This window comes from Lepisma saccharinum, chromosome 3 (genome assembly GCF_977018435.1).
Source record: "Lepisma saccharinum chromosome 3, izLepSacc3.1, whole genome shotgun sequence".
Lineage (NCBI taxonomy): Eukaryota > Metazoa > Arthropoda > Insecta > Zygentoma > Lepismatidae > Lepisma > Lepisma saccharinum.
Window position 1 is genome coordinate 104,323,450 of NC_139231.1, and position 14,586 is coordinate 104,338,035.

A 14,586-nucleotide genomic window follows, 5' to 3' on the forward strand; every position below is an offset into this window, starting at 1 on the left:
TGTAATGCCATAAAGTACAAACCAAGTTTAAGTGAACTTTTATACTTTTTTCTTTTTCCTTTTAAGTTTTTTTATGCGGGCAAACACATGAGCTTTGCATATACTCCAAAAACTCAACATGACAGCTTGATTTTTTTCTGACATTAAAAAGGCATACATACCGGTCGATCTTTTTTTTCAAGTCCGCAGTCAGTAGAGTAAAAATTGGTGATTAATATTTTTACCCTGAATATACTTCCACATTCCAACTCACTTATTGATCAGCGAGGTACATGGTTCACTCACACCACTGGCATATTCAGGATGGAGCTGATGGGGCTACAGCCCCTCCAGAAATTTTGAGAGAAACAAAATTTTCAAATGAAAGCAGTAAGGAAGTAGGGAAGACCCAAAGTACTTATTGCAATCCCTCTCAAAATGGCACCAAATTATTACCATTTTTGTCTTTGAATAACGTTGTTATGTTAGTTGATATTAGTCAGCGTAGTTCTCAACTCCGCTCATATTGTTGCGCCTGCATTAAATACTAATAATTACTCAGAAATTGGTGTAGTTTTATTCGACGCTTCTCAAAACCAAGTCGTTTTGTTGCTACTGAGGAAAAAGCATCTGTGAAAACCAGGTATACACTTGATTTGAATACTCTTTTTCAGGATTAAGTTTGCTGCAGTTAGGAATCAAGAGCGTGTTGATACCTATGCAAAGCTTTGGAGTGTTAACATATGAATGAAAATTTCAAATTTTTCCAAGACTTAAGTATAAAATGTACTAGACAATAAATCGCCAAGAAAAGAGTACCTTTGTCCTATAAAGTTCGATTTGTGAAATGCAGATTTTTCTTTAGCTAAAACAGCAAATTTTCGTCACCAATGAAAAATCAATCCTGTTTCAGTGATTATTTTAATGTAGATGAATACATCTTGTACAATTAGAATTGCCACCCTGCGGAAATATAAATAATCCTTTTAATTTTATTTTACAATTGGTAGAATGAAAGTAGGATCAACTACAAACTCAAAGCCTCCGAAGTATGACGTCAGAACTCCTTTAACAATCTGAAATATAAATTATATATATATATATATATATATATATTTTATATACATACATTCATGTACACCTATGTGTGTGGGGGTGTATATGCATGGGTGTATTCTTTCATTTAATATAGCACCATGCATTACATCCATAATATTTAAAGATTTGTAAACTAAAATGCTAAGAGAAAACTAGAGAAATACCTAGTGAAATGAGGTATTGGACAATCAATTGTCATGTAAAAAACATAAAAATTACATTTTCATGGAGTGAAGTTACTAGACTTTTTTTGTTGGACACCAGAAAGGGGTAATAAGATTAGATGCTCTTTGTTTTGTAGTTAAGTAGTATTTTAGCCAAGTGTACAATTATTTTTGCATTATCTAAAAATAAAAACTGTCATGCATTTGGGTGTATTTCTTGTGTAGATAAGTTCACTTTTTCCAGTGGCAATGCCATTGTTTCTTTGAAGTTCTAGTTTGGAATGTAACAAGATGTTCCCCTTATCTCCGGAGAACTTCTCCAATAACCCTTTCTCCTTTCTACGTTCAATCACTGACACTTCTGAGTTGTAACAATTCCATTGAACTTAATGGCAGCGTTACAACCCAGAAATGTCCATGACTCGTGTCTATTTTATTTCCTTTTGATATGTTTCCTTAATTTAGCCATTGTTATCCTTTATCATGTTTGTATTTTATTGTATTTTGCAATTGAGATTTCCTCCATCTTTGTCTCGATAAAAGATCGAGGAATGTCTTGTATTACTTACGTCAGCGAATGCTTTGCCAACTTCAACCGTCAACTCCATTGTCGTGATTGCGTTGTCGCGAATCAGCATAAACTCATCTCCCAAGGAAGGTTGAGGGTCTGGCCTGAACAACAGATCCTACCAAGAAAGAAATTCCACCTAAATTATTTAAATAAACTCCGATATATATCTACGTAGCAATTACTTGTACGCTCATACACATTTCTGGAAGTGTCAGTAGAGGCGTGAAAGACTAGCTTGTGATAGAGTAAATTGTGTATGACTGCTTATCAGTTATGAGAGGAATTACTGTTCTATTACTAAAGCTCTGGGAGGCACGGTGATCCTACCTTCACATCCCCTATGTGCCTTCGATATTGTTCGTGTACATGTATTGTATTACTTTATTACGTGAAAAAATGCAACGACAACGAAAAGTGCGAACGTGAAGATTCTAAATCCAATTGTCATTTTTCATATGTACAGTTGAAAAGTAGGTTTGATTTTTAAACGTTATACTTAGAAATATGTAAGGAAGATACCGATTTTATAAACAGTACAATGGAAGATATTGCTTTTTAAAAATCCAGTAATTTTGTGACTATGATAATCCTCTTTTTATCTTTGACAGAGTAAGGTATCCAGATGAATGTGTGTACGAGTGATAGAAGCTGACATATAATAAAGAACCAGAACAAATGCTAGAATGAGGTTATGCTAAGATTTTAGATATCTAAAGAATTGGCCTAGTTAGGACATGTGCAATGCATTGCTCAACAATGAATGAAGAAAAAGGTGTTGTGCAAGAGAGAACTAAAGCAAAAAGAGGCAATACAAGGGATAGAAAAATAATGTAACATTTGGAAGAGGACTTACAAACTATAAGAACAAGATGATGGTGGAAAGAAACAGGAGTTAAAAAAAATTTGGAAAAGATTGTGGAGAAGGCCACCAGGGCCGCAGTGCCAAGAAACAAGATATCTGAGATATCAACAGACACTGGACTGTACTTTCTTTATGTGGTTCAATGTAGAGTTGCAACAAATGAGCACAGCTATTCCCTCCCTACTCCAACGATGTCTCTTCCATCATGTGTTTCCTAGTTCTGGAGACGACGATCATAAATGCTAATCATGACTTCCTTCTAATAAGTTCCTTCCACTCTGTTCCTATACTCTGCTGTATGTGTAAATTTCAGCTTATAATTAATAATTATAAAATCATGAAATTTATAATAATAATTAAAATAATCTTAAAATATGTGTGTCATAGAATATTCATTAAATTTTGAGACCCCGATGGCGTAGTGGTAACGTCGTCGCCTTTCAATCGAGGGATCACAGGTTTGATACCTATTGAAGGTACACGGTGCTTCTGATCCCACTGTAGGTCCAGTTCCGATTACCCTATTTGTGCATGAAGCGGACTTAAAACTCACTCATTAAATTTTGAGCATGCAGGTGTTCGTGGAAGCTGAGTGAAAATGTGACTTGAAATTGAAATATCTATGGTTCGAGTATCAAGACAAAATTTCCACACATTTTACATTTATTACTAATTTTCTATTCTAAAAATTATAGTGCAAAATATTTAACTTACGTTAACTTCGCCGTAGGTTCCCAAGCCAACGTTCATCCACTTCCTTATGATTCTCAAGATAGATTTTACAATTGGTCCAATCGATAGCATCGCCTGCATCACCGCCTCTAAGAACTGCAACAAAAACAAAATACTTGTTTTGTTACTTCAATTTATTTAGCACAATACTGTATATCAATCCAAATAAATGACTGGACCGAAATATTCTGCAAAAGAATGCAGGAGAACTAAAATTACAATAAAACCACTCACTAAAAAGAAATAACTAATATCCTACTTTTGGGTTCAATTGCAACTTCCAAGAGATATACTGCTCAGGGACGGCGCTACAGGGGGCTAGGGGGGCTGAAGCCCCCTAAAAGAGGCCTCAGCCCCCCTGTAGCCCCCTACATTTTTATAGTATGGTAGACGAATTTCGACTGAAAAAAAAGAAGTTTACATACATAATGTTTTCCATTTTAACACTTGCATTGGGATAAGGTCATTGCAATGTTCAAGTGCATTTTCTACCTCAGTTACTTTATTACGATGTGTTCTAAGATCCTAAGTAATTGGCCAATCATTAGTAGCCAAACTCACGAAATTGGCGTGATACTCTGCTGCCTGTGTGGTAGGTGGATATATTCAGAGGCCGTGAGGTTTTTCATTGGTTGTTGGTAGTCCAAACGGCGACAACAGTTAAATGGGGCATTCCACGAAAATTGGTCCTACTCCATATATATATAACAAAATGAAGTAATAAGGAAATTATTATTATTTTTAATTGCATTAAGGTTTAGATGTTTTTGAATGTGTGTAACTTGCACATTTCACCAATAAACATTGGTAGCACCTGCAGCCTAGTATATGCTTCACAGACAAATGAAGTCAAAATTTGCTACATTTTTAAAGCGTCACACGTAACACATTTTCGTTAATGCTTTTCATGCATTTAGCGAATGTCATCATAGTCGTGTTTTTGTCATTTGTCAGCAGACACCCCAAAGTACTTCTTTATTCCATAATATCAGTTTACTGTGAATATTTTCAATCAATCTCACGGCTAGAACCTTAAATTTTGTGTGTAAAATGTCACACACGTAACGTTGGCCCATATGTATTTACAGGGTATTTCCCTAAGTCCTAAAAGCTGTTGGGGGAGAATCTTAAATTAACTCCTATAAATATTGAGATGAATTTTATTTTAATCAGGTTGAGTATATTGTTATTCCTGTAAATAATGGGAATCAGTGAATTAGCCCTACCATAATGGCGAATAATGCCCCTACAGTTAAATGTGTACAATTAATAGCCACTAGAAATCGTATCACTATATTTCTGAATATGTCTAACAAGTGTGAAATAGATGTTGTTATTTATTAGGACGACGTTCAAAAACTAAAGAATTGACTAGCTTCTGATTGTTAACTCCTCATTCGAGTATCGACAATGGCATGAGTTTTGGCGATGTTCCTTCTTTGATTTCACTTTCATCGATATATCTATCCTTATCGTTGTAAATAATCGAGAGGTAGAAATACGACGTTAAGGAATCAAAGAGTACACGCATTACTGATTCTTAAATGTTAAGAATTGGAAAGATTAAAATTGGGCTCAAACTCCCTGTAGTCTAGCGGTGAGAAATCAATGGCTCCAGGATTCGATTCCTTTGGAGGCATATTTCATTAAATGGCCAGATTAGTACATCAACTAAACATTGCAGTACGGTGCAAAAAACAGCACGCGTGGGTAATGTTATTGCTCGCAGGCTTATGCCTACATGTTAATTAATTATCATTTTTGAGTTAAAAAAATAATTTATGCAGTACCGTCATAGTGGCAAAATTTGATTCTTTGCAGGATAATCAATATTTTCATCACATCTAAAACTATTCATCCAATTCTTATCAGCCTTTATGCATAATACATTCTGCAATAAAATTATAATCTTCAGCAGATATTTTCATTAATCAAGATGCCCAGTGCAAGAGTTGCAACTATAGTCATTTTTTTCTGTCAATGTATTTGTTTCCTAGAAGAGGTGAATTTGTAGTGAAAATATGTTTATTCTTTCTGCGTGGTACCTCATTTCTTCAGAAATGTTATCTTACGGTATTTTTCGGATCCTCCCCATGTTTAGTAGTAAATTCTGAATTCCAAGAAAACGATGGATGCTTCATAGTGGTAAAGAAAGTTGTATCATTAGCATGTTTTATATTCAAGTGTGGAATTGTTTCTTTGATGCCTACTTTATTAAGTTAGTGCCGATTTCTGAATCACGAAAAGTTACAATCTTTCGGCGCCTCCTACTGCTGCGATTCATACAGTTTAGATTCCGAGCTAAAGCTGATGGCAAAAGTTATGACACGCTACGAGGCAGAACGTGAACTCAAAGTAAGGACCATTCATCAGCTGCTTGCAATAGTTGAAACGTACAAAATTGCCTTTTACCAACTTTATAAGCTTTGTGTTATTAAAATGTGCATACACCATCAACAGCTGCTTGTGGCAAATCAAGTGTTGTCTTCGTAATCGAATTGGTAACGAGAGATTGAGTGCCCTATCCATTCTGTCCTTTGAGAAAAAGCTTGCAAATTTTTGGATTTAAATTAATTTTGCAGCTGCTCATTAAAAAGAACAGACTTATCTTATTGTAGTTTCTTGCTATGAGTCATTTTCTCACTGATTTATCTTTGCATATGGCTGTAAAATATATCATTGGAAAATTATACCACAGTAAATTAGTAAGTAAACATCTTCAAGCCGGTAAAAGTTAGCCCCCCTAGAATTTGAAACCGAAATCTGTAGCCCCCAACTAATTTCAGGCTGGCACCGTCACTGATACTACTATGTGTTTTGGTTACTATTACATGCAATATATTTAGTCTTGCTTTCAAGAAAAAAAATATATATATGTGTGTGTGTGTGTGTGTGAAAATATCACAATTTGGTATTCTACCACTCCGTGGTAGAGTGGTTATCACAGCGCGTTACGACGACAGAGTTCTGGGCAGTGGCGTACCAAGGGTGGGCGAAGTGGGCGACCGCCCGGGGCCTCGCGCTTGAAAGAGATCCGCGTCCCATGGGATTGATATGAAAATGTAATAAATAGAAGTGAGAAAAATATATGGAAAAGGCCTTATTCTTGTGTGCAAAATAAATTTAAACGTTCCCTTTTTATGAGGTTTTAAATTCTAATTAAACGTTATAATTTGAACGAATACGTCAAATCATGGGATGTAACGTACAGGCAGGTAGGCCTAAAAATCTAAGGGGGGCAGAAAAAAGTAAAAATTATCGTCGCATTTCTCATGTGAAACATTTACGCAATTCACGATAACTTGCTTGGACATTTTTACCCATTTATTCATGCAAGGACGAAATCGAATATCTTGCACAATCTGAAAAATCGTCAATGTTATTTTCGTATGTTTTTATATCTTCATATTATATCTCACAGTTCAAGGGGAGGGGGTCATGGCTCCCATGGCCCCTCCCCTGGGCACGGGCCTGTCCTACAGCTTGAGATTTCAGCTCCAGGAAAACAGAGAAAGACCACTGGTTCTGGGCTTCCAATCCCGGCCTGGACATGGATGCTCTTTGTGAGTGTCCCTTCGTCAATTCCATCATATCATCACTGATCCCTATCTTCGCGATTGGTCAAAAGTGGAAGAAAAAAATCGAAGTAAAATAAAGAAATCAATCAATCAATCATAAAATGTAAAGCAAAACCCATTAAAAATGAATTTATGTTTGTATGTATTTTAATTATTTAAAGGCATTTTTCCGCCACCATAGCGACGGTGAATATGAAAGAACGAAAACAAAGATAGCAAGGAAAGCCTTTGCTCTTGTCAAAACTGCAGCGCGAAACTTTCGTGATAGTGAACGGAACTCTCAATGCAAACGCCAGTGTCGGCTCGTGGTCTGGCTCTATGGGTGTGCACTTCAGTCTATCGTCCAGAAGTGTTATGCCACCCCTGTGAAATACTCACACCCGTTTTTGCGTTCATAATGAAGCTTAATATATGGGCAACCTAAGTTTTTATCACCTTTCACTGAAAATGGGGCTATGGCAGAGTTATACGTATTTCATGATTTTTTTCACATGAATTTTTTTTACAAATTTCAAATATTTCGGAAATTATCCAGCCAATCACGAGAAGAGCGATGTTATTGTGCAGTATGTAATTCAGCATTCGATAACCTGACAAAATCACTCAAGACATAGAAATACCGATCTACAATATCAATACTATTGTCGATTTGCAAAATATTTCGTAAAAACTCTCCCCCGCTCTGCTGATATTAATGAACAAGGAGAATAATAACATTGGCGTACACCAAAGAAGCCGATCCAACTACCACATGGAGGAAATCAGTTGTAATCTATCCAGCTATTGTTTATTTCTTATGACAGCCTGATCAAACCAAGCAAATCAAGCGAAAAATCAAAATAATAATAAATGTTAAAGCAAATAACAGTACTCACTAAGTTCACACTGCCCTGTTTCGTAATCGTACTTCAGAATTTTCCTTCTCTTCCTTCGTATCCATATATTACTGCAGTTGCTACAGGCTTTGTAGCTAACTTTCCTTCAAAAAATTCAATAACGTTAAGTCTACTTTCGCGATGTACAGTTTCCCATGAAATCAAACACTTTGCACTGAAACAGGAACGACCTTTTGACAGCGTTAAATAATTTTGTAACGTAACGCAATAACAGCCACACAATGCAAACAGCTGACTATTTGATGCACGCTCCCTCCCCGCGGGTTGATAATTCGGCTACTGTGCCACAGAGGCCGTTTATTTTGACCAAGATGCATGAAGCAAAGGCATGCTTAAAACACCCTTTTTGGTTTCAGTTGCCCTTTCCTCCTTTTCTTCCCCTGTTATGCTCGAGACAATATACCATCGGAATTTCCCTTTCATAAAAAAAAAAAAAAATCCCTCAATTTGCGATGATGTATGGGTTGCATCAACTCCGTCACACGATCTCCAATGAAATGGGTTTGCAACACTACATTTGCTCGCACACAGATCGCTGTGTTCTTGGCCTTCCTAAATGATGCAACCTCCCCTCACACGGCGCTCAAGCCAAAACACCCAATCAGCGTCCTCTACGCGACTGCTGCAACAGCGTCATACCGAGCGAAACTACCATTGTGTTCCTGCGCCGATCGCGGCCTGGTCTACGCGTGTTGATATCACGGATCGCAGGCTTCTCGGCCATCTCTCTTGGTGGAGCGGCGTGGGAACACTTGATGTTTCGAAGGAGATAGAGTTCAATAAATAAGTATAATAATAATGACTTGCATTTACAGATTTATTTCGGTGTGCACGTGCGAATGTGCGAACGCATGGTGTTGAATTTTGTTGGTTAGTGTACAGAAAATTTAACACTGTTAAGCCTTGTTTCCATGTTAATAAAACATTAAAATGCTGACCAAGGCAAACTTTTATAGTATAAAAATATACATAAAAACGTAATGTTTCCACCCTCTAACAGGTTCTTCAGACGAAACTTCACAATAAATTTACGTTTTTATGTATATTTTTATACTATAAAAGTTTGCCTTGGTCAGCATTTTAATGTTTTAAGAAAATTAAATTAAGTTTGTAGTAACTCGACTAAGAATTGGCAAGTAATCGAAATGCTGTCTATTTAAAATCGTAATTAAACTTTAATATCTGGACATCATTTTAATAATGGAAATATCAAATTTAATTTAAGTGATGCATACAACCACTCTATGAACAGATCTAATGCTTAAAATACATGTGATTATGATTCTCTTTCTAGTGTTGAATTATTATATTCAGGTCAATAACTAATTTACGTTGCCTTTGTACGCGTGTATCCCAATAGAGGTACATTTTAGTGATTCGAATCCCAATCTCGGAATAACTTTCGAGGGGAACAAATAGAATTTGAAACAAACTTTGCATTTAATTTTTGAAACAATTACATTCATTTTATCAGTACTAATTATAAATGAACCGAGGAAATGGATGACAGAAAATCTTGTTCATCAAGTTTCAAAAGCAAGATCCACACTAAGGCATGCGCTATGCTGTTAACCAAGGTTGATAGAAAAACAAAAGCATATAGAAAGAATTTACTTAGATATTAACTGTATCAGAAAACAAGAAGAACCTTACCAGTACAATAAGACCATGAAAGACGCGAGCCACATGCACGGTCCTCTTGCTTCTCCCTACCTCCTCTACACTGGTTGATCCATCACTGTTGGTAAGGTCTGCCTAGAAGGAGAGGTTGGATTTTGATTTATAGGTCGACTTTATGCACAGCTAGGCTAATCGTAACTGAAGCTACAGTTTGAAGCGGGATCCAAAACACTATGTGCCTCCACTGGGTATCGAATCCATGACTGGGCGACTTACATCTTCTGAAAGGCCCTATCTAGAAGGTTAAATATCAAAAGCAACAAAATGGGTGCGTTACAACAGATCTTTCGAAAATCAGTGTCCTGTGCAATGTATTAGCAATAAGTTTATGTTAATGGAACATTCCTATATAATTGCCTCTGAAGTTTGAGTTGGTATTTCCCTGGCTAGGAATGACTAAGGGTTCCTTCTATGGTGACCAAGTGGAAGAAATTAGTATATTGAGAACAGATAACAAGAGAATCTATATTTAACTTATAATGAAATTTTCAAATCATAAAAGGTCCCGGGTACGATACCCGGTGTAGGCACAGTGGTTCGGATCCCACTTTAAACTGTAGGTTCAGTCCCGATTAGCCTTCCTGTGCATAAAGTGGACTTAAAACAACAAATCAATCAATCAATCAATCAAATAATAAAACACGTAGAGACATGGACGTCCGCAGAATTTTTCCAGGGAGGGGCAAGGAAGGTATTTTTTTCCAGGGGGGGGGGGCAACGAAGACAAATTTTCCCCAAAAATAGTGTTCTTCCCTAAAAAACATTGCTTAAATTTGAATTTATAGTGTTCATGCAATAATTAACACATATTATTGTGGCTAAAATGAAATTATATGTGTGAAATGCATATTTTTTGGTTGACTTTCATTTTCCAGGGGGGGCACGCTCCCCCCCCCCCTTCCGGACGCCCATGCGTAGAGACTATTCCTTATGCTTTACCAAGACAAAGTTATCACTTCCAGTTGTTTCCTTGTACTCAACTCCCTGGTTAAAAGACATTGCACAGTTGTTCTAAACTGTAGGCCAAGTCCCGAATAACCTACCTGAGCATAAAGTGGACTTCAGCAAACTTTATATTTGGCTTCAAGTACTGCCTGCCTTTGTAGCGGAGTGGCTATAATATGGTGATACGATGCGAAGGTTCCTAGTTCGAATCCAGGAGGATGTGTGTTTATCGTATTTTCCATCGGTTTGTCATTCATACTCATCGTCGCTATACATCCTAGATAGAAAGACATAAATTCACGAAAATAGAAATAAAAGTTATCAAATACCGGTGAAATGTATTGTTGGTGTCTCTAGAAATTTGAACATAAACATTACCAACGATGGTCGAAGACAATTACCTGTGTTTGATGGGTGATTTCAGATGGATTCGTTGGTTTAAGTTCTTGTTCTGGTATAGCTAATACTGAAGACAGGAAGATGTAGAATACCACGCCTACCACAATGGACAACTTCATACTCATCCTATTGAGAAAGGAAGCACAAAACACTTTAATGACAATGGTAATTAAAATTTGACTCCTACAGTCCAGTATTACAAGTGACTAAAACCTATTGGTCATTCAAACACGCATATATAAATTCCTCACATAAGTTATTGTTCAAAATATATGATTAAAATTGTGAGGCGCATCCTGCATCCAGAAAGTAACTGATTCACCATAAAATAAAACATTTATATCAGTATGTAATAGGCATTTATTGCATCAGTTATAGTGACTCGTAACCTGCAATTCGACATATCAACCACCGTTGTTCAGGTATTTGTCTTAGCGTGGCATTAAATTCTGTATGCCCGTGTCAGATGTGTCTGCCGTCAAAGACAGAACCTTCTGTACCGTAGTCTCGCTGCCAAAACGATGTCCTGCCAGAAACCGCTTCAGCTGAAGGAAGAGATGAAAGTCTCTAGGGGCGAGTTCGGGGCTGTACAGGGGATGGTCGAAGATCTCTCACTTGAAGTGGCGCAAAAGAGCCCGCGTGCGCTCAGCCGTATGGGGTCGTGCATATTGGATCGGCCTTCCGTGAATTGTCTGCACCATCGTCTAACCATACTGGCCCCGTCTAGCTCGCTGCACTTTTTGACATTAGGTGTAGTGCAGGTGTATCCTGGTGTCAGACCAGTGTTGCCACATGAAGGGAAATTCGGTCCGAAATTTTAGCCAAAAGAAAAAGGAATTTCGATGAAAAATACCACAATTACAGGGAAATTTTAAGGTCATCTGGCTACATTAGTACAGTTTATGTTAATTTTGAATTTCATATCGACATTTTTATGTTATTTATTTCTTTTGCTATTCCTACTTGTTTCTGCTCCTTTAAGTTTATTGTACGTTGCTTTTATGCATCTTTCGATAAATAGTAACGATGAGGATTAACGATTAAATGGATTCCTGACCAGGATTCAAACCTGGGACTTCTGGTCAGGAAATGATGAAACTGAAATGTGATTTTTTTCAAACGAATAACGAATTCAACGGAATACTTAACTACGTACTACTACTGCTTCCATCAACACCACTAATAACGCTGCTACTACCATTACTACTAATTATTATTATATAATTTGCTTAGGTGAAGGGAAAAATTTGTCCTGAAAGGGAAATTTTGCCTGCTGGAGAGGGAAATTGTGCCCTCATATTGTGGCAACACTGTGTCAGACTGGTGCAAGGAAATGACGTTCAACCAAGTAGAAGAATAGCGGCGTTCAAGTTCAGAAGAATCAACAAATTCCTGTCTGCTGCTTTAAACGTTCATTTCATTTGTTAACATGCACCACGTGTTCATACACCATACAGTACACCGCTCCAGAATGTCGAGCAAACGGTGCAGACACCAAATGCACTACTTGACGCCAAATCAACCAAGTAGACTAGTCGGTGTTGCACCGTGTAACCAGCCAGACGCGTGAGTGCAAAGAGAGTAAAAAAGTGCAGCGAACTAAAGGGGGCTACTGCAGGCCTATGGGGGGGGGGGGGGCTTTGAAAATCAAGTCCATTTTTCAAAAGTTTAAAAGTGTTAAATGAAGGTAAATTATATGTGTGGGGGGAGGGGGTCATTAAGTTACATAAAGTTTAGAAATATCACACAAATACTACTACATTTTTCTATATCTTTTAAAATGTCACTTGAAATGTTAATTGGCTGCTACTGAAATCATCCCTTACTACACACTCTATACTACGTTTGATGATACAGATATTTATATTACACAAGAAAAGATGGACAATATTCAATCATAGTGCCTAACGTACATTCCACTCCCTGGCCGAAACAATAGAACTCCCCTTCGTTCCCAAAAGTTGGGAGCTGTTAACCTTCGACGCAGATGCGGAGGGAATTTGCATAATGACATCAAAGTCACAGATTTCTGTATAAATGGGAGGTCGCAAAAGGGGCATCGAAGGTACAGATAAAAAAGCTCCCCTGTGAAGGAACTTTCTGAAGTCTAGAGAAGAGAATCTCCTAAATACTTGCCGCTACTTAAGACTTCTTCTTATAAATAAATAAAATGATTGAATGTAATAGACTGCTGTTCATGCTCCCTGAATTTAACCTTCACCAAAGTTGTGAGAAAATTATATCTGCTGTCTACATTTTCACTTTTCACTGCAAACAAATTACACAAAATAGCTTTACTTAATGTCAAGGGGGCTAACCTCAGTGCCAGGGGGGCTGAAGCTAGTTCCAGGGGGGGGGGGTGCAGCCCCCCTGGCCCCTGCCTGACTACGGGGCTGGGCTACTGTAGCTCTTAAGTCCGGTCCGTACACATCGCACGATTGCCGGCGTTTGCTTCAGAGCGTACAAAAATCTGATTACGGCACGTACCTCGCAGTCGGCAGTAGAATGTATTAGAATTGCCATATTTTTCTTAGCAATTCTAAATCTACTGCCTTCACAATGCTGCACATTACAGCCACATACCACCTCTTCCTGCCTACATATGCACGTCGCGTTCCGACCACTAGCGCCGTGTATGACGCCATCCGAACTTATTTTCTGGACGCGCCTCGTAGTAACAAACTCAACATTCTTCTGTATCCCTTTTCAATCTAGTCAATCATGACGTGCAAAAGTAGCCTAGTGGTGCGTAGAACCACTTAAACTGGTTTATTTTCTAGTTGCACTTAGACTATGCTACTAAATTGATTTTGCTAATGAACAAATTAATATTCTTATAATGCTACTATATTACAACTAAATAGCAGACTTTACAGATTAATAGCTAGTTTTAAAATATGCTTCTATGAACTTATCCTTCAGAAATTGAACTATAAAAATTAAATAAAGCATATGTCGCCATCTACGTATGTACAGTGGGGTTTTTTGATTATAAACTCCCCGCTCTTTCCCTAATTACCATTTCCACGAAATTTCGGGACAGTTCAACAAGCTACGAATATGTTCTGAAAGCTAACTTCTAAAAGTACAACGTTACCTTGCTCCTGATTGTGGTGCTGCTTCACAAAACCTAGTAATTGCAATACTTCGTGTAAACTTGAACCACCCCGTGTCATTGAAACATGGACAACGAATGTAAATTTTGCTGGGAGCGGTTAGGAAGGAAACAAGCATACGTAACAATGCTACTGTTAATTCATTACTACGAAATCCTTTTGAATTGCATAATCATTAATATTTCATACTCTCTGTATAACACACAATAAAGGGCAAATGCCAAATAGAGGCAAGCTCATGGGAAATATGAAGCAACATCTATGTCTGTCTTGTATAGGACGGGTTATTTTGGTTACACAAAAAGGTTTTCTTCTTTACTGTTTAACAGCAAATCTATATCTGGAAACAGTACAATCTTGAACCCCGTTGCATTGGCTTCGCTCTCTACTGTCCTGTCCGCGCTTTCCAGATTCCACCGGTGGACGGCTTAGTCCAGTCAATAAAGGTTTCATGTCGGGAATAATTCCGTAAAAGCTGATTTTGGTCAGTTGTTAGAACGCTACTAGTAGTGCAAAATCTCAAAGGTTCCCGTCCCTCCTCACAGTGCTTCATCCCCACCGCCCCG

General features: G+C 37.6%; 1 protein-coding gene across 1 annotated transcript; it reads right to left on the minus strand.

Annotated features, from left to right (window-relative positions):
• Nucleotides 1–940: 940 nt before the first annotated feature.
• On the minus strand, nt 941–14,083 carry LOC145985931 (uncharacterized). The gene is made up of 6 exons (XM_083120071.1): nt 14,002–14,083; nt 10,907–11,030; nt 9,534–9,635; nt 3,389–3,502; nt 1,811–1,927; nt 941–1,055 (listed from the first exon to the last, which is right to left on the minus strand). Exons 2-6 carry the CDS (start codon nt 11,027–11,029, stop codon nt 972–974), a joined length of 540 nt encoding a protein of 179 aa, XP_082976197.1. The 5' UTR covers nt 11,030; nt 14,002–14,083; the 3' UTR covers nt 941–971.
• Between the last annotated feature and the right edge of the window lie 503 nt (nt 14,084–14,586).